At 38.4% G+C, this 17,785-nt stretch overlaps 2 protein-coding genes across 3 annotated transcripts in view; one reads left to right on the forward strand and one right to left on the reverse strand.

Annotated features, from left to right (window-relative positions):
* Positions 1-7,780, reverse strand: part of LOC122754722 (olfactory receptor 10J5-like) — a 37,516-nt gene extending 29,736 nt beyond the window's left edge. Inside the window, exon 1 of the mRNA XM_044003196.1 lies at positions 7,276-7,780. Within this exon, the coding sequence (XP_043859131.1) occupies positions 7,276-7,780 (505 nt within the window). The remainder of the gene's footprint in view (positions 1-7,275) is intronic.
* Positions 1-17,785, forward strand: part of LOC122756039 (serum amyloid P-component-like) — a 73,650-nt gene that overhangs the window by 31,269 nt on the left and 24,596 nt on the right. The window lies entirely within an intron of this gene.

Below are 17,785 nucleotides of genomic sequence, written 5' to 3' on the forward strand. Positions count from 1 at the left end.
GATCTACCCAATTATAACTTAGCTCTGAGCCCCCTCCCATTAGCAAAGTGACACGTCTTTTAAAAAATTTTTGTTATATTTTCAGTGAGGGCTAATAATGTTATATTTTTACAATGGAATTGGATTTCCATGGAAGAGGAGTTTAGGATATGTGAAGTGTCAAGTGATTATTTCCCAACTGCTACTTCTCTTGAGAATACACTTTATACTTAACTCTAGACAAAGAAACAAAAACTCAGGAAGAAATTTTGGACTTAAGGAAAGGGGAATGGATTCAAGATCCAAGTAGACCCAGTATCTCAATCACCTTGGGATGTATAATTTGACCATGGTCATCTTATCACGGTTAGGGACCTCAAGCTTCTCTTGATCACAGCTAGCCCATAATGGAGCATGGTGAATGGACTCAACAGCTGGCCAGAACAGGGAGAAGTTTGCTGATGCCATTGTCCCTTCCCATTTTGAGTACTTCTTTCAGCTAATATTGCATCACATCACTTCCTCTCTTGCTTCCACAGCTATGGGGAGAGGCAGCTATAGGATTCAGGGAGCACAATACCCAAGTTCTGTTTTTTAGTGTGGACACTGTTATGCTCTCTGGAGATAAAAAGACAAATGCAAAACAATCCCTGAATTATTATAAACAATTGGATTATTTTTCTATGCTGTTTTTAACTTAGAAAAACCATAACATTTTATTTTTTTAGTTAATTTTTTTTGTAGGAAGAAATGTAATGAAAATAATGGAGAAACCCTAGGTCACTTAGGTCAATGGTATCAAACAGAAATAGAAATGGGGGCCACTAAACCCTACAAATGTATCTCATATTGCCTTAGAAAACCATACATTAACATTATCTACATCTATTGTAATTTTCATTTATTTTGTTAAATATTTTCTAATTACATTTTAATCTGGTTCAGCAGTACTCTGGAGTGTTGTGGGACACAATGCAACATGCTTTATGTCTCTGCCTTGGATGATTATAAAGCTGAAGTCTATATATGTTTATATAGAAGATCTTCTGTGATCCTTTGAACACAACCCTGGTCTAGTCACTTGGGAGGTAAAAGCTGAAACATTTGACCCAGAGCAGTTTCAGTATAATCCGGTTTCATTTAAATGGTTATTAGGGTCCTCTGAAATTCTGATGAATTTATCCACTGTGGCTGGGGGCTACCACCACCAGGTTGCCAAGAGGACCTTCTGCTCATATAAGACTCAAATTCTGTTAGCTCACACCATAACACCCCCATTCTTTCCTTTCAATAAGATATTTTGGGGAATGGTAGAAAATGATGAATAATTATTCAGCATGAATGATAATTCCAAAGAGGACAGTGACCCAAAGTGATCTTTGGGAGAGAATGATAATGATGCTGCTATTGATAATTGTTGATATTTAGCTAGCAATTTAAAGCTTATGAAATTTTTGTATGTGTGTTCTCAGATTTGCGTCTTATTCTAGTCTTATGAAATTAGTAGTAAAAGTACTTTTATTTCTTTTTTCTTTTTTTTTACAGATCAGGAAGCTGAAGTTAAGAGATACAAGAAGGAGTAAGGTTTCAATTGCAGCTAGGTAGATGTAGGGCAAATATTGTAGTCCAAAGGGAGCCTTAGCAAAAGGAGATTATTACTCTTTTGTCCCTTCTAGCTCTGATATTGTATTAGAACTTTTTCAAAGGAAGCTTCTCTTTGGGATTTGTGATATGGTGAGATAAGCAGCTGCCCAACAAGTCACTGTGCTGGAAAATTGCTATTATGAATGAATCTGAGATACATCTTTGCAGTCCTATTAACCTGGGGAAACAAACACCATGTAAGATACAGAGTGACTTATGATAAGTATAGTACTTATCCTGTGGCAAGATCTGGTTAAAAGGGCATGATTCTGTTAGCAGAATAATAATGGGAATAACCTTAAGTCAGGGTAGGACCAGATATTACAGGTGTGTTAGTTGTGACAGCTACAATAAGGGATAAGAATTATGGCTATGAGACATTGTAATGATGCCACAGAGCATCTACCATTATTGCCACCTTGGTGAAGCACTACATAGTGAGACAATTTTGTAATATTGTAATAAAATTCTATAATAATATAATATAATATTATAATATTTAGTTTCAGAAGGGATCTTACAGGTCATCTAGTTCAAACTCTTCATTTTACAGATAATGAAAATGAGTTTCAGAAACCTGGAATGATGAGTCTAAGGTAGCAATTCATAAGTAGCAAACCTAAGGTTTAAACTTGTCATGAGGAGAATGGGGTATGGGGTTTGGGATAGGGAATAGGGGTAGGGGTAGGGGTTTGCAGTCATTAGGAATTCCTCTTTAAAGAATTACACCCTCTTGCACACAAAAGCAGTTAGAATAAGATGGTAGTTTATTTAGGGGCAAGGGAAGGGAGGGGAAGGGAAAACATGAAAGAAATCCTTAGACTTTTCATGGGGAGAAAGGCATGGCACAGAGAGAGTGGCTATTAGATACCAATCTCCTCAAGCAGGAGACAGTCAGGTACTTTTATAGAGGACTGATGGGGGTGACCATCTGACTGTGGAAAGTTCCTTTAGTGAGGGAAGACTATCCCCCACTGGTGGTGGCTGGAGGAATTGGGTGAGGGGTGGCTGCAGATCTCTCAAGCCATCTCCTCAGGACACAAAGGAAGCAGTCACACCTAATCTTATCTCCCCAGGGTTGAGGGAGGCTAGAATGAAGGGTGGGGGTCCCGGAAATAGCTCAGTCCAATCTGGTTCCACTTATCTCTTTAGGTGTGTCTGTCCTCTGGTTTAGTTTCTCAAGGAGAAGGTTCTTTGATGTGCCCCAGAGAACTGGGGTGCTATGGGCCCATAACAAACTCATGTCCTATTATTTGAAATTCAGTGTGCTTTCCACTAAACCAGTGGCTTAACAGGAATAGGGAAGGGCTCACTGGACTAACTTGCAGGATTATTGAGGGGCAGCATTCCAAACGATTTGCATCAAGTTATGAGCATATGTTATCTAATTATGTATATAGTTTTTAGAAAGTAAGAAACAGTGACTATGTGACACATGCTACACAAAATGGGAGCAGATTAATAAAACTTATATTTAGTACTTTAAAAAGTACTAAACTGAAGTTGTCAATGTAGGGTGAGAATAGAATGGCAGACAAACAAATTCTGCTTGAAGTAGGATGGTGGGCAGGTAGGCATCACAGTGGAGAGAGTATTGACCTTGAGTCACAAAGATCTGAATTTAAATCCAGCTTCAGATGCTGACTAGCTATATACCATTGGGTAGTCATTTAACTTCTATTTGCCCCATTTTCCTCAACTGTAAAATGGGGATTATCCACTTTATCTACCTCACAGAGTTGTTGTGAGGATCAAATGAGTTAATATTTGCAAGAAGTGCTTGGCCCAGTGCAAGGACAAAGAAGATATGATATCAATGCTTATTCTCTTTCTTACCCTTTCATGGACAAATCACTTAATGTCTCTCTACCTTAGTGTCCTCATCCATAAAATGGGGATAATAATAGCTCCTACCTCCCAGTGTTATTGTGAAGATCAAATGAGAGAATATGTGTTAGTGCTTTGCAAATCTTAAAGCTCTATACAAATGCTAGCTAAAATAAATAGCTAAAAACAATAGGATGGGAAACATTTGAAACACCTTACTTTTCAGGTTTTCAGGAGAAAGGAGGGATTTGTTTTTAATTTCATACTTTTATGCAAGGTATACAGACAATAGTAAAAAGCTCTCCCAGTGAGGCATATTCCCACCTCCTTCCATCACTCCAATGGTGTTTATGAGATGGGACAAAGTGCTTGAAATCCAGTGCTCTTTGTAGTTGTGACACCCTATTTTTTGAGGTCATGACATTTTACTCCCTACCCACAAGGACAATATGTAAATTTATAATATGCCTTCCGGGAAACCTCTTCATATTTCATTGTGTCATAGAGGTAACCATGAATTATCAAAAGCTATGTCAACAGAAAATGATGGATTGTATTTCTGACATCTAAGGACCAGACAAATGAAATTCAGAAAGGCTCCTTTTGAGTTTGGACACCAGATGGTGATTTAAAAAAAATAGACTTTGATTGATATCTTTGTTTTTAAATCATTTATATTTCCCCTTATTTCCTTTACTTTTCCCTCTCCCAGAAAGCCATCCTTTATAACAAAAAATGTTTTTTTTTTCTGAATAGAGAAAAGAAGGAAGAAAGAAAAATGAAAAAAAAATCAGCAAAACCAATCAACATCAATAATGAGGAGGTTTTCTGTGGAGGGAGGGAAGGGGCATATTAACTGTGAAAGATTATCTCTGAAGTTAATATGGTGTAGTGGAAAGAGGCTTTGGAGAGAGAGGACCTGAGTTCTTGCTTCTGTCACTTCCTATGAGATCTTGGGTAAATCACTTTAATCTCTATGCACCTCAATTCTTCCATCTTAAGAGGATGGGTTTGGACTAAATGTTGCTAAGTTCCTTCCATCTCTCAGTCTATGATCTTGAGTGATAGAGGAGCTGCAGCATATAGAGGAAAAGTAACCATATGGGTACAGTAATGGATTCTTGAAGTATTGAATTATTTAAGATATATACATTAGTCCTCCATTGTAACACTCACTGGTGCTAGAGGACAAACACCCACAATATGAAATTTCCTTAGTCCTTTGTAAGGGAGGTGATAGCAAGAGGAAATTATAGACAAGCAGTTTTAGCTTATTGCAAAGAAAAGCTTTCTAACAATTACAGCTATTTGCTAAGTCATTTTTATATAGGGAATTCCTTGTCAGTGTAAATCTTCAAATAGAAGCTGGCTGACCATTTGTCATGGATTCATTCTTTATCAAAAAGTTTAGTCTGGGGGCAGGTAGGTGGTGCAGTGGATAAAGCACTGGCCCTGGATTCAGGAGTACCTGAGTTCAAATCCGGCCTCAGACACTTTATACTTTACTAGCTGTGTGACCCTGGGCAAGTCACTTAACCCCCATGGTCCAGAAAAAAAAAAGACGTTTAGTCTGGATGATTTTCCAGGCTCCTTTCAGTGATAGGTTTCTGTGATTTAATAATTCAAGTATGAAAAGTTCTGTTCACCTTAGGGTTTGTTCTTATACTACAAAGGCAAGTATGTCTTACATTTGAAGTTGCTGGTGCTGATGTTATGGTAGCTCAAAAAATAGAAAACAATTCTCTTTTGGTGGTAGGAGAATGACTAGCAACCTGCTGCTTATGCTTACTTCAGGGATATTTACAATGGGGAAAAAGAAAGAAGCAAAACATTCATTCCTGGATCAACTTAAAAAAAAAAAAGCTATCAATCAAATGCACTTGAATCTCCCCAAATGTCTTCTCAAACATACCTATGAAAATATCCCCAGCGAAACTTTTCAGAACCTTAAAGAATTGTTCCTTCACTTTGTGCTTTGTCCATAAAAATATGGTAGTAATTGTGGGAAAAATAAGAACCTTTTTTCCCTGGGGGCAGCATGCTACAGTGAGAAAAGCACTGGCTTCCTAAGAAGGAAGGAGACTTTTGACAGTTATTGAGCATCTACTATATGGAGTATATTATCTTTCTTAGACAGCAAAGGAGGACCAAGATAAATAAGATTTGAATTCTGTCATTGTGCTTATAAGTCTAATAGGAGGGTATACCACTCATAGATAATTGATACGCAAAGATAAGGGGACAGTGCTTCTTTAGTTCCACGGGCTGAAGAATTTATGATTCACTTGGGGGATCAGGAAAGCCTTCACAGAGAAGGAGGAATTTAAGTTGGTCTTTTGAGGATGGGGAGGAATTCCATAGAGGGACTTGAGGGGCTTGGAGGTGGGGAGGAGATGATTCCAGGAATAAGGAATAGCACGAGCAATGTCATGGAGGTGGTTCATTGATGGGAATTATGGGGGAAAGTAAGTTTTCCAATCTGACTGGAGTATTGAAAAGTATGAAACAAAAATGGAAAGTCAGTGTAGTGCTGTGTTGTGGAGAACCTTGAATGCTAGGTAAAGGAAAGTTAAGGTTATTTAATGGGAGGTTTCTAAAAGGTTTTGAATAGACCAGTAAGTACAGAACATCATTCTGACAGCAATATAGCCTAACAAATAAAATTTATTATTATTTAGTGTGATTAGTTTCTGGGTCTCCCCTTCAAATCAATTTGAATACACTTTAGAAATCATCATGTGGTACAAATATATTGTTCTTTTTTGGGGGAGGGGGGGCAATGAGGGTTAAGTGACTTGCCCAGGTTCACACAGCTAGTCAGTGTCAAGTGTCTGAGGCTGGATTTGAACTCAGGTCCTCCTGAATCCAGGGATGGTGCTTTATCTACTGTGCCACCTAGCTGCCTCCAAATATATTGTTCTTTTTTTTTTTTTGTGAGCCAATTGGGGTTAAGTGACTTGCCCAGAGTCACACAGCTAGTAAGTGTTAAGTGTCTGAGGCCAGATTTGAACTCAGGTCCTCCTGAATCCAGGGCTGGTGCTCTACCCACTGCGCCACCTAGCTGCCCCCAAATATATTGTTCTTGAATAAATAAGGTGCTTATGATCATTAGTATAAAATTAGGTGTCCTCACCTAAACCTTTGAATATACAAGGGAATTTAGGATTACCAGGAACCAGTCAAGGAGGTCCAGAAGCAGTTAGAGAGCAGTGCCCAATTCCTCTTTAAGCAGTAGACACCCAATTCAGATTTCTCACTTGTTTACGATTTCTTTAATGAATTGAGACTATACAAATTTAGGAATAAAAGTGATATTTAATATACTTGGACTGTTTACAATATTTGTGGTCAGGACATCAGCTTTATGGGCCCAAAGACTGCTTGAGAAACACACAGTTGCTTAGGGTATTTTTTTGGCCATGGCTCGCCTTAAGGCATCCTTGACTTCCTTATTTCTCAGGCTGTACACAACAGGGTTCAACAATGGTGTGATAAGAGTGTAAGTAATGGAGAGTAATCTGTCTTGTTCCATTGAATTTTCTGACTTGGGCTTGAGATAGGCAATAGATGCACAGCCATAGTGAACAATGACCACTGTGAGATGGGAAGCACAAGTGGCAAAGGTCTTTTTCCGTCCCTCAGCGGAGGCGATTTTGAGGATGGCAGAGATAATCAGGATGTAGGAGATAAAGACTAAGCCCATAGGCACCAAGATCACTACTGAGCTGATGACAAAGCTGATGATCTCATTGATTGTTGTATCTATACAGGCAAGTTTCATCATGGGGCGTATGTCACAGTAGAAATGGGCCACCTCTGTGCCACAGAAAGGCAAGTTAAATATAGACGTCACATGGATAGATGCCATGATCAGACCAATGGCATATGCCCCACCAACCAACTGGACACATATTTTTTTATTCATGATCACCATATATCTCAAAGGGTTGCAAATGGCTACATAGCGGTCATATCCCATGGCTGTGAGCAGGAAGCAGTTGTTGATGGCCAAAGTGACAAAGAAGAACATTTGAGTGGCACAGCCTTCCAGTGAGATGGGCTGGTTCCATCCTATAAGGCTGCACAACATTCGTGGGATGATGACCAGTGTGTACAAGGTCTCAGAAGTGGACAAGATGCTCAGGAAGAAGTACATAGGGGTGTGGAGATGGCGGTCAATGCAGATGATGGTCACAATGATGATGTTGCTGGCCAAGGTTAAGATGTACACAGTGAGGAACACTGCAAAGAGTGTGATCTGGTGCTCATGGAAGCTGGAGAATCCCTGGAAGGTAAACATGGTCACCACAGTGTGGTTCTTTCTCTGCATTGAGTAATCCTAGAGTCTGAAAGCAATAAAGGGAGTTAGTGTGTGTGTGTGTGTCTGTGGTTTCCAGGGCTATATCTCAGATTTTTGCATAAATTCTCTTTAGTGCCTAGCTGTGCAGTGCTAGGTATGGCACTGACTGATACACAGATTGTATAATATGACAAATAGACTTTATTTCAAATATTTCCTAGATGGATCCATCAGCAGCAACAACAACAACAACAAAAGTAAAAGCAAAGCAAAACAAAACCCTAGACATTGACATGTCTCCTTATAAGGGTGTGTTTATCAGGGGGCAATTGTCCAGAATGGGACTTCCTGGAGGGTTTGTAGGAAGCAAAGCCAGACAGAAGAGAAGAGAATTTTAGCTGTTAGTGGGTGAAGAAGGGAAAAGAAGAACAAAAAATGCAGAAAAGTATAAAGTTAGAGATTCATATCTGGAACTCAAAAGAGAGTTTAGAAATAGAGATTGTGGGAATCACACATAGAGATGATAGCTGAACCATGAGAGCGAATACACTTTTCTTTCCCCAGGCTTCAATTTCCTCATCAGGACGGTGAAGGGGCTTCACTAACTGATCTCTAAAATTTACACTATGATTATAAATATTCATCTTGGACAATATGATGGTCCATAAGCGAGGTAAAGTATATTTGAGTGCCTACAAAGTCAGGTACTTTAGGGGCTACAAAGGAGTTTAAGATAATTCCTGCCCTGAAGGATGCTATGGTCAGGTTGGAAATAAGAAGATACCACATGATAAATACCAGCTTTTTACGCAGTATGAAGGAACACAGAGATGTCACAAGACATTATGTAATTAATTGCCAAACGAATGGTGCAAATCTATGCTTTAAGAGGGTAAAGAAGTAAGAGGTTGCTTCTGGCTAGTAGGAATTATAAGGCTTCCTGTGGCAAATGACATTTGAATTAAATGTAGAAAGATGAATAGGATTTGAAGAAAATAAGGTAGGTTTAAGAATTTAAGTACTGATTAAATGCCAACTATGTGCAAGGCCTACAAAGATAGGGGATTCCTGTGGGGAGCCTACCACCTAACTAGCAATAATAATAAATAGGATTGTCTCCTCTTTATCTTCCCCTTTTAACTTTTCTTTTCCCACTTAGCTTCTCCCCAACCTTGTTTTAGTCACGTCTGACTCTTTGTTACCCCATTTGGGGTTTTCTTGGTAAGGATACTGTGGTGGTTTGCAACTTCCTTCTCTAGCTCATTTTACAGATGAGAAACTGAGGCAAACAGGATTAAATGACTTACCCAAGGTCACACAGTAAGTGTCTGAAGCTGGATTTGAACTCAGGAAGGTGAGTCTTCCTGATTCCAAGTTTGATGCCCTAGAGCAGCCCAGACTCACCTTCCTGAATTCAAATTCAGCCTCAGACACTATCTGTGTGACCCTGGGCAAGTCATTTAACTGTTTGCCTCTGTTCCTCATGTGTAAAATGAGCTGGAAAAGGAAGTGGCAAACTACTTCAGTATCCTTGCCAAGGAAATCCCAAGTGGGTCACAAAGAGTTAGACATGACTGAAAACAATTGAAAAATTCCCCAACCTGGTTTTCTTCTAGTCCTCATTCCATGACCCCATTTTTAGTAGAGGCCTTACTGAGATCTCTTCCCATAAAGGCTAAAGTCCAGGGGGTCTTCTCTCTTTCCCTCACCTCAACTAAATTTTCCTAAAAAAAAATTGACTTGATTGCAAATTTTGTGCAACTTGTCTTGGCTATATTTAAACTGATCCTAAAGCTTTTTTCAGGGGTGAGGGGAAGGTAGGGTAGGTCTGGACCTGTGGTTTTATTGGTAGAACTAAAATCCCTAAGAGAAAATTTCTATACCAATCATTTGATCAGCAATTTATGATTTTAGAGAATTGACTAGATTGAACACAGAGAGGTTAAGTGAGTTTCCCAGAACCACAGTCAGTACATGTCAGGAGTAGTACTTGAGCCCAGGTATTTCTGACTCCGAAACTGGCTTTGTGTATTACCTTGTACTTATGCAATTAGGACTTTAAGGTTTACAAAAAGCTTTTCTCTCAACAATCCTTTGAGTTAGGCACTGCCAATATTGTCATCCCTATTTTAAGGATACTAAGTCAAGATGACCTTTAGTGTATGATGGGAGTGGCCATGGATCTCCATCTATTTTTCACTTGAGCAGATTACTCATACAACAGTTTGTTTTGATTTAATATTCATTATGTGAAAGATGAATGGGATAGGAGATGAGGGTGGAATGACAGGGGTCATGGGAATAACAGCAAAAATGATTAAGTTCGTTAATGTTCATTTCCCCCCACATAACAAAAGGACTTTATAAACAGTTGTCCCTTTTTCTATATTAACTAACATCCACAGCTGTCCTCAAGCTCTGGTGACTAGGCTTTGGAGCACCCCAAAATCTGTTGATACAAATGATTGATTTGGGGATAGGGAGAGAGAGAGAGCAGGATGACATTCTGAAAGCTCATGACAAAGGCCAACCAAGACCCTTTCCCCATAAAACAACAATAATAACCATATTTATATAACTGTTCCTCAAAACCTGAAACTCATTTATATAATTACCCCGTAGAATCCTTCATTTCCTAAGGCAGACAAAACAATAAGACTATCTCTTACAGCCTGTGACATTGCCTTTCAAGACTGTCTATTATCATTTTTTTTCCAGTGAGGCAATTGGGGTTAAGTGACTTGCCCAGGGTCACATAGCTAGTGTCAAGTGTCTGAGGACAGATTTGAACTCAGGTCCTCCTGAATCCAGGGCCAGTGCTCTATCCACTGTGCCACCTAGTTGCCACTGTTATCACTTTTAACTTGATTCCATTAAAATAAAAATGCTTTTGGATGGATGGATGTGGGAGTAGTGTGACCCCCTCCAGGGTAAGAACAGATGATAGGTAATAAAGATAAATTGAGGCAGAATGGAACAGTGAAAAATAAAACACTGACTACTCCGGAGTCAAAGGAATCAAGTTCAAATATCCTTTTTGATGTTTACTACCGATGTGGCCTTGGTAAAGTCACTTAACCTTCTTAGGTCTTAGCTTCCTTATCTGTAAAATGAGGGGTTTTGAACTAGATATCCCCTGAGGTCCCGTCTATTGAGATTCACCTCTCAAAATTGAAAGTCACGTATTTGGACACAGAAGCTAGCATTTTGGCTATACATCTGTTTATGTATTCTACATACCACAGAGGATGAACTCTAATGTGAACATAGAGTGTAACTAGAATGTATAGTGAGTGATGTATTCTTCACAGATTCTATTGGGTTCCAATCCATCATCACCTTTTGTGATGAATACTGATCCATTGAATAGCAAACTGGATCATCTTTTGTTTGTTATTTCCATTTCTGTCCAAATCCTTGTATTACTGGCTTACCTCACCAAGATTTCAACCTCCTGGTCAGCTGTTTGTGGTCCTGTGTGATCTCTTCTCTAAGCTTGGTCACTCACCTTCTGTTTATCATTCTCACATGATACACCCAGGGACTTTTAAGGATAAACTTTCTCTGGTATATCTGCTACCATTGGCCTTATCATAAGGTCATAAGAACATAGAGCTGGATGGAACATTAGAGGTCACTGAATCCAATTCGGCTCCCTCATTTTACAGATTAAGAAACTGAGGCTCAGAGTGATACAATGACTTGCCCAAGTTACAGAGTCAGAGTTGCAATGAAAAACCAGGTCTACTGATACCCTGATCCACTCCTGTTTCTACTATACCACCTTCTTTATTTGTCATTCTACACATTTATCATCTGTTATGGACCCAGTGACAATGAGCCTCTCTTTCTCACAGACCAGCATCCTTATGCTTAAGCAGTCCTGGGCAGCTGAAGCTTATGGCTCAGTCTTTTTTCAGGCACCTCATTATTGCTCTGCATTGTGTAGATATGACTGAAACTGAGCCGGGCTGCCTTATCTTTTAGTCCATTTTCTGTCCAAGCTGTGTGCTTGCCAAAGTTGGTGACTGAAGTAAACTCTTGCCAAAGCATTTTACATCTTGGGGCTACCTCTCTGCATATTGTGCCCTATGGGCAATGTTCCTTGTGCCCTTGGCAACCAGCTCACTTTATCAAGGTTCCTTTCTAAGCTGAGATGCCTCAGCAGCCAGAGAACTGCTTGAGATCTTTTGGATGGTGTTTGGAAACAAAATACAGGCATTTCCAAAAAAGCAAATGGGAGGTATTGGCATATATCTCCTTTTCTGTCTTTTTAAGCCAACGTCTGAACAATACACCAGAGATATCTACAAATAGTAGGGAGTTGGATGTGTTCTCTTTCTGGTATGGCTGGATCAGCAACTTAGAAATCATATTATTTATTCTCCCTGCTTTGGTCCAACAAGGCAAGTAGGTGAGCTAGGCCAAGGAAGAGGACACACTAAACCAACAGAACAGACCACTGAGGAGGCACTCTGAACAATTTGCTATGAATGATTAGCTGTTTCTCCAACACTACAATGAATCTGTGATCTCATAGAGGTGAATGCACACTGCAGTGGGAACATGTTTGGACCCCTCCATTCCTGCCCATGACCGTGTGACTGCAGTTCATGACCACATATACATTTACCACAGTGGGTCCATCTTTCCTTTAATATAGCTCCAATTGGATAAAGTAATTGTTTTAGTCAAGATATGATAAACATGTAACAGGATTTTTTCCTCTCCCTCTCATCAATTTGATGAGTTTACTTCTTTTCCTATATAGCAGTATTTCTTAACTTGCAATCCATGGACCCATTAGGGGTTCTTGGATATATTTAAGGGACCCTGTGAACTTGGATTACAAAAAATATATCCTTATGTACACTAACTTCTAACTAAAATTTATAATATTTTTTCAATTATCAATGTAGACAACAAACCAAAATATTAGTAATACCAATAGAAATGAGATATTTATATTACATTAGAATTGAACATTGATGTCCAATATGACATTCATGTTGCCTTGTCAAAATACCATCACACAATTTAATATTCTTATTCAAGCTAACAGACAATAGCCTTCACACAGTCTTTCAAAACATTTTCCCCCCTTTGGAGGCAATTGGGGTTAAATGACTTGCCCAAGGTCACACAGCTAGTAAGTGTCTGAGTCTTGGATTTGAACTCAGGTTGTCCTCATGCCAGGACCAGTGCTCTATTTACTGTGCCACCTAGCTCCCCCTTGAAAAATAAATTTAACTTTAACTTGACTGTTTTTAAATGTATTGTCTTGTTATTAAATGTGCTAATAAAGAAGCACCTATATTGCTACATCCCAGTTTAAAAAAATTATTTTGACAACTGTATTTCAATATAATTGGTTTCTTTTGTAATCCTTTGTATTTTATCTTATGCATTTAGAAACATCATTTTAAGGAATTCATAGGCTTCACCAGACTACCAAAGACCAAACAAACAAACAAACAAACAACAACAACAAAATAACATTAAGAACCTTTACTATAGAGTTTGGACACACTCACTGTCCTCCTTAAGAAGATAAAAACAATTCCTAATTAGGTTGAAGAGGCTAAGGTTACACAGAGATGAATTGAGTTGGAGAACTTTGTTCCCTCCTAAGGAATAGGTTTCTGTGGCCCTCGTTGTGTAACTGGGAATCTTGCCCAAGAAGACACCCTTCAGAGATAGCTTATTAAAGTGTGCTGACATACCTGCTCTGAAATTCTTTACCTCACTCCCCACCCCTCCCCAACATCTACCTTTTCCCTTGTACCTTTCTCCTGGGATAGAGGAGGAACAGGGAAGGAAGATTTCTCTCCAGTCTCTCCAGGCCCAATTCAGTAACTATTGTCTTTGGGCAGAAACATAGAAAGTGTTTGATTGTTAGTAAATTTAATAGATTAGAGAATTACTTAATATAGCAGAAAAAGGATAGAATTTTCTATGTAATAAATTGGTATGTGTCTTTCATCACTGCTAGTTTCTGGGACAGTATCAAAAAGCAGAAGTCTTAGATGTTATTGTTAAACAGCTAAAACTATTTAACATTAAGATACATTTCCTACTTATAAGCCTTTAAGGACTTTTTTCTTTAATGACATTTTAACAGTGTCAACAATGCTGTCTTTCTCCACCTGGCAAACTCAGATGAAGTCAATGACTGAAAATCTTTAACTTTAACATTTTTGGTTTATGTACTGAATTTTAAAATCTCATGTCTCAGAGAAAATAATGAAATTCACTACTTGGGGACGGTGGTAGTGATGTCATGCATTCACTTTTAAGTTCTTAAAAATATGTGCAATGCTTCCCTAAATATTTTTAACAAGAACCAAGAATTAGACATGTGTTGCCTATCTATGGCTTTCTAACCTGCTTATTCAAGAAGAGCATTCTTGATAGTGAACTTTCTAAGGTCAAGATATGGTAGCAAAAGAGGTAGTGGTGGAGTACCCAAATTTCCTTCCTAAACCCCAACCTCTTGTGTAGAAGAAAGATCTTGATTTCTGAGGAAGTGTAATACAAGAATCTACATACCTAGACAGAGGCGGGGTGTGTGTGTGGAGTCTTTAGCAGCACTAGTCTAGAGGTTGCTCTACAAGTAAACCCCAAAGTGAGAATTTCTAATAATGCATTATAATTATAATAGTTAACATTGAAAGAACCTATTTAGGTTTGCAAATGGATATATATTCATTAAATAATTTGATCTGGTTCCTGAGCAGTGTACTTCTCAGAGAAAGAAGAGTATTGCCCACAGGACCCATGCAATTAGTAAAAGACTAAAGCCAGGATATGAGGTGCCAAGATATTGGCACCATGATATCTTGGTATTACCATGATTGATTTGGACATTGTAGACAAAATGGGAAGATAGTTTCCTGTCTAGAACCTTCAAAGTATCTTTACCCTCTTGAAGTGGGAAGGTCTAAGCCACAAGGTGGTGATTCTTCTAAGAACTCTATGGGAATGATCTCATTTGAATGTATCACTCCATTCACAGCCTAAGTTCTATTTCTTTTTGAGGAGAGCTTATAAATTACTGTGAATTCTTTATGCATTTTTATTTCAGTTTATGTGTTCCTGTGAGTTTTTCTTCTTTCTACATTTTTATTTTTTGTGGCGGAAATAAATATTGTTCACTAACCAATATGTATTTATTACCTTGAGTGCTTGTATAGGAGATAGGGACCGTGATATTCATATTCATGAAAACCCAGACTTAAGTAAGCAGAATTGGAAATTTAGACAAGTAAACTCTGGGTGACAGCAGGATGAGTTAAAGAGAATACTTTTGGTCTACCCATGGGGTCAGACACAATCCATGTGAGCTTAGAGCTTCTGGAACTCTGGGCCATGGGTTCCTTACTCAGGAGTTAACTATGATTCCTTGATTTTTATGGCAATATCTAATCTAACCTAATCAATCAAATCAAATCAAATCAAATCAAATCAAATCTAAATGTCTAATCTCCTTTGGGGAGCTCCACACACATTGAAGTCTCATTTGCATTACAAATATATGACACCCACCCACACAAAAAAGTTGCAAGAGAACTGATCATGTTTTTGTTTTTCAAGAAGTCCCAAACTGACCATTTGCCTTTCAAGAGTAAGAGTCATGTACTAGGCAAGTAAATTCTGCTCAAAGCAGGATCATAGGATTTAATAAGGATGGTTAAAGTTCAAAAGTACCTCATTTTTCAGAGTCCCAGGGAAGTGAGAAATATACTTAAAGAGTTTAATATATGTGGAAGATAAGCTGGCAATATTAAAAAAGCCTATAGCAAATCCTCCACATCATTGCGTAGATTTCTTCTGTGGATGTGGAGAGAATGTGGACAAGAGCTGCCCAGATTGAGAAGGTGTTCTACATTTTAGGAAAGAGTAATCAGATTGATGCAATCAAAAATCTACTGACACATTGAACTATGAAAAGATTAAAATAAGATGTTTTAAGGTAAATAATTGGTTTTCTTTCAAAAATATTTTATTTCCAACTTTTTTGGCAGAAGGTTGTAGAAGAAGCAGAAGAGAGAAGACCCTCCTAGCAAGAAAGAGAAGCCAAACCATGTAGGTGATTTGCAGGGATTTAGATTTATGAAGAAGGCCAGAGATTGAATTTGGAGGGGAGAAATTTGGGAGAAATTGAGGAAAACTTACTGGAGAACTATCTCCAGATCTAGATTCTACTTCTTTCTGTGAGATAAGATTATAGGAGGAGCAAGATTAAATAACATTAGGAAGCAAGAACCCGAAGTGATGTAAAGAAGTTAAAGGACAAGGTAGTTGGCAAAGAAAAGGTAAGCAGATCCAAGGAGAAACCATGTGGCATAGTGGAAAGAGACCTAAGTTCAAATTCCATCTATTGTTTACTATCTGTATCACCTTGGGTAAATCATTTGATCTCTCTGGGCCTCTGTATACTCATTTGTAAAATGAAGGATTTGAACCAAAAAATCCCTGAGGTCTCTTCCTCCTCTAGACCTATAATTAAATTGGTGGGCATAGCAAATTGGCACATAGTAAGCACCTAAATGCTTAAGCCACCTGAGGGCAGGTCCCATGTCATCCCTAAACTTTGAACCTCTCCCAGCACTGAACAGAGAGTACTATCTGCAGATTAACTACTTCACGAATGTTTGTTTAACTGAATCACAGAATTACAGAACCAATAATGATGAAATAATCAGGGAATGACACAAATAATAAAAAAAGAGTTCATATGAAGTGGCTTCCAAATTGATCTGTCTCTTTCTCTTCCATATAGCTGATAAAATGGTATTCCTAAAGCGAGGCACTGATCATGTCATGTCACTCATCTGTTCAATATACTCCAGTAGTTCCTGATGACTTTTAGGATCAAATACAAATCCTTTTGTTTGCAGGTTAAAATCCTTCATAGCTTGGCTTCAACCTTATCTCCCATTTTACTTTACATTATTTTCCATCTTGTATTCATGTCCAGCCCCCTCCCTAGCCCCACTCCCTGCCAAAAAAAGAAAAAAAAAGGCCTCTTTGCTGTTCCTAGCACAGGACATTTTCATTTCCCCTCGCAGTTTGCACAGTCTGCCTCCATCCATGCAATGCACATTCTTCTCCTCTCTGCCTCTTCAGAGCTCTCTTATATGAAATCTCTCCTGCTCTCCTTGCTGACAGTGCCTCCTTTCCAGTATATTGCCTTGGACTTATTTATTTTACTTAGATGGTATAGTGAATACAGTGGTGATTGGAGTGAATATAGTCAATAGCTCTATAGTGAACTGAACTCAGGAAGAACTGAGTTTGAATTCCACTGCTTACTACTAGCTGTATGATCCTAGGAAAAGCATTTGATCTTTCCTACCTTCAGTTTCCCTATCTGAAAATGACTGTCATAGTGTGCCTACCTCTCAGGGTTGTTGTGAGGGTCAAATGAACTAAAATATAAAAGTGCTTTGTCAATGTAGAGGTACTATATAAATGCTAGTTATTTTAGTAAAAATGTTTTGCAAACCTCAAGGAGTTATATGTGCTTCCTATTTTTATTGTTATAATATATTTATAGGTCTACAGATTGTCCTCCCCTTATAGGATGGCATAAAGCAAGCGTAAAATAAATGTTAGCTATTACTAATTTTTTTTAGTCTCTAAAATGTGCATAGTGGAGGGAGGTGATATAGGTCATAAATATCTTGTGGAGTGGGACAGGAATATATATATATATATATATATATATTTTGGTGAGGCAATTGGAGTTAAGTGACTTACCCAGGGTCACACAGCTAGTAAGTGTTTAGTGTCTGAGACCAGATTTGAACGCAGGTCCTCCTGACTCCAGGGCCGGTGCTCTATTCACTGCGCCATCTAGCTGCCCCTAGGAAAAAATATATATATATATTAAAGCATGAAAGAATCTACTCAGGGAATGACAACAATGAGATCAATGGAGAGTGAAAAAGGTAGGCGGAAGAATGAAAATATGTAAACATAGCCAGGTAAGAAAAACTGGCAAAGAATGGGAATGCTTTAAAATGCTGAGCA

The sequence above is a fragment of the Dromiciops gliroides genome, chromosome 4 (assembly GCF_019393635.1).
Source record: "Dromiciops gliroides isolate mDroGli1 chromosome 4, mDroGli1.pri, whole genome shotgun sequence".
NCBI lineage: Eukaryota > Metazoa > Chordata > Mammalia > Microbiotheria > Microbiotheriidae > Dromiciops > Dromiciops gliroides.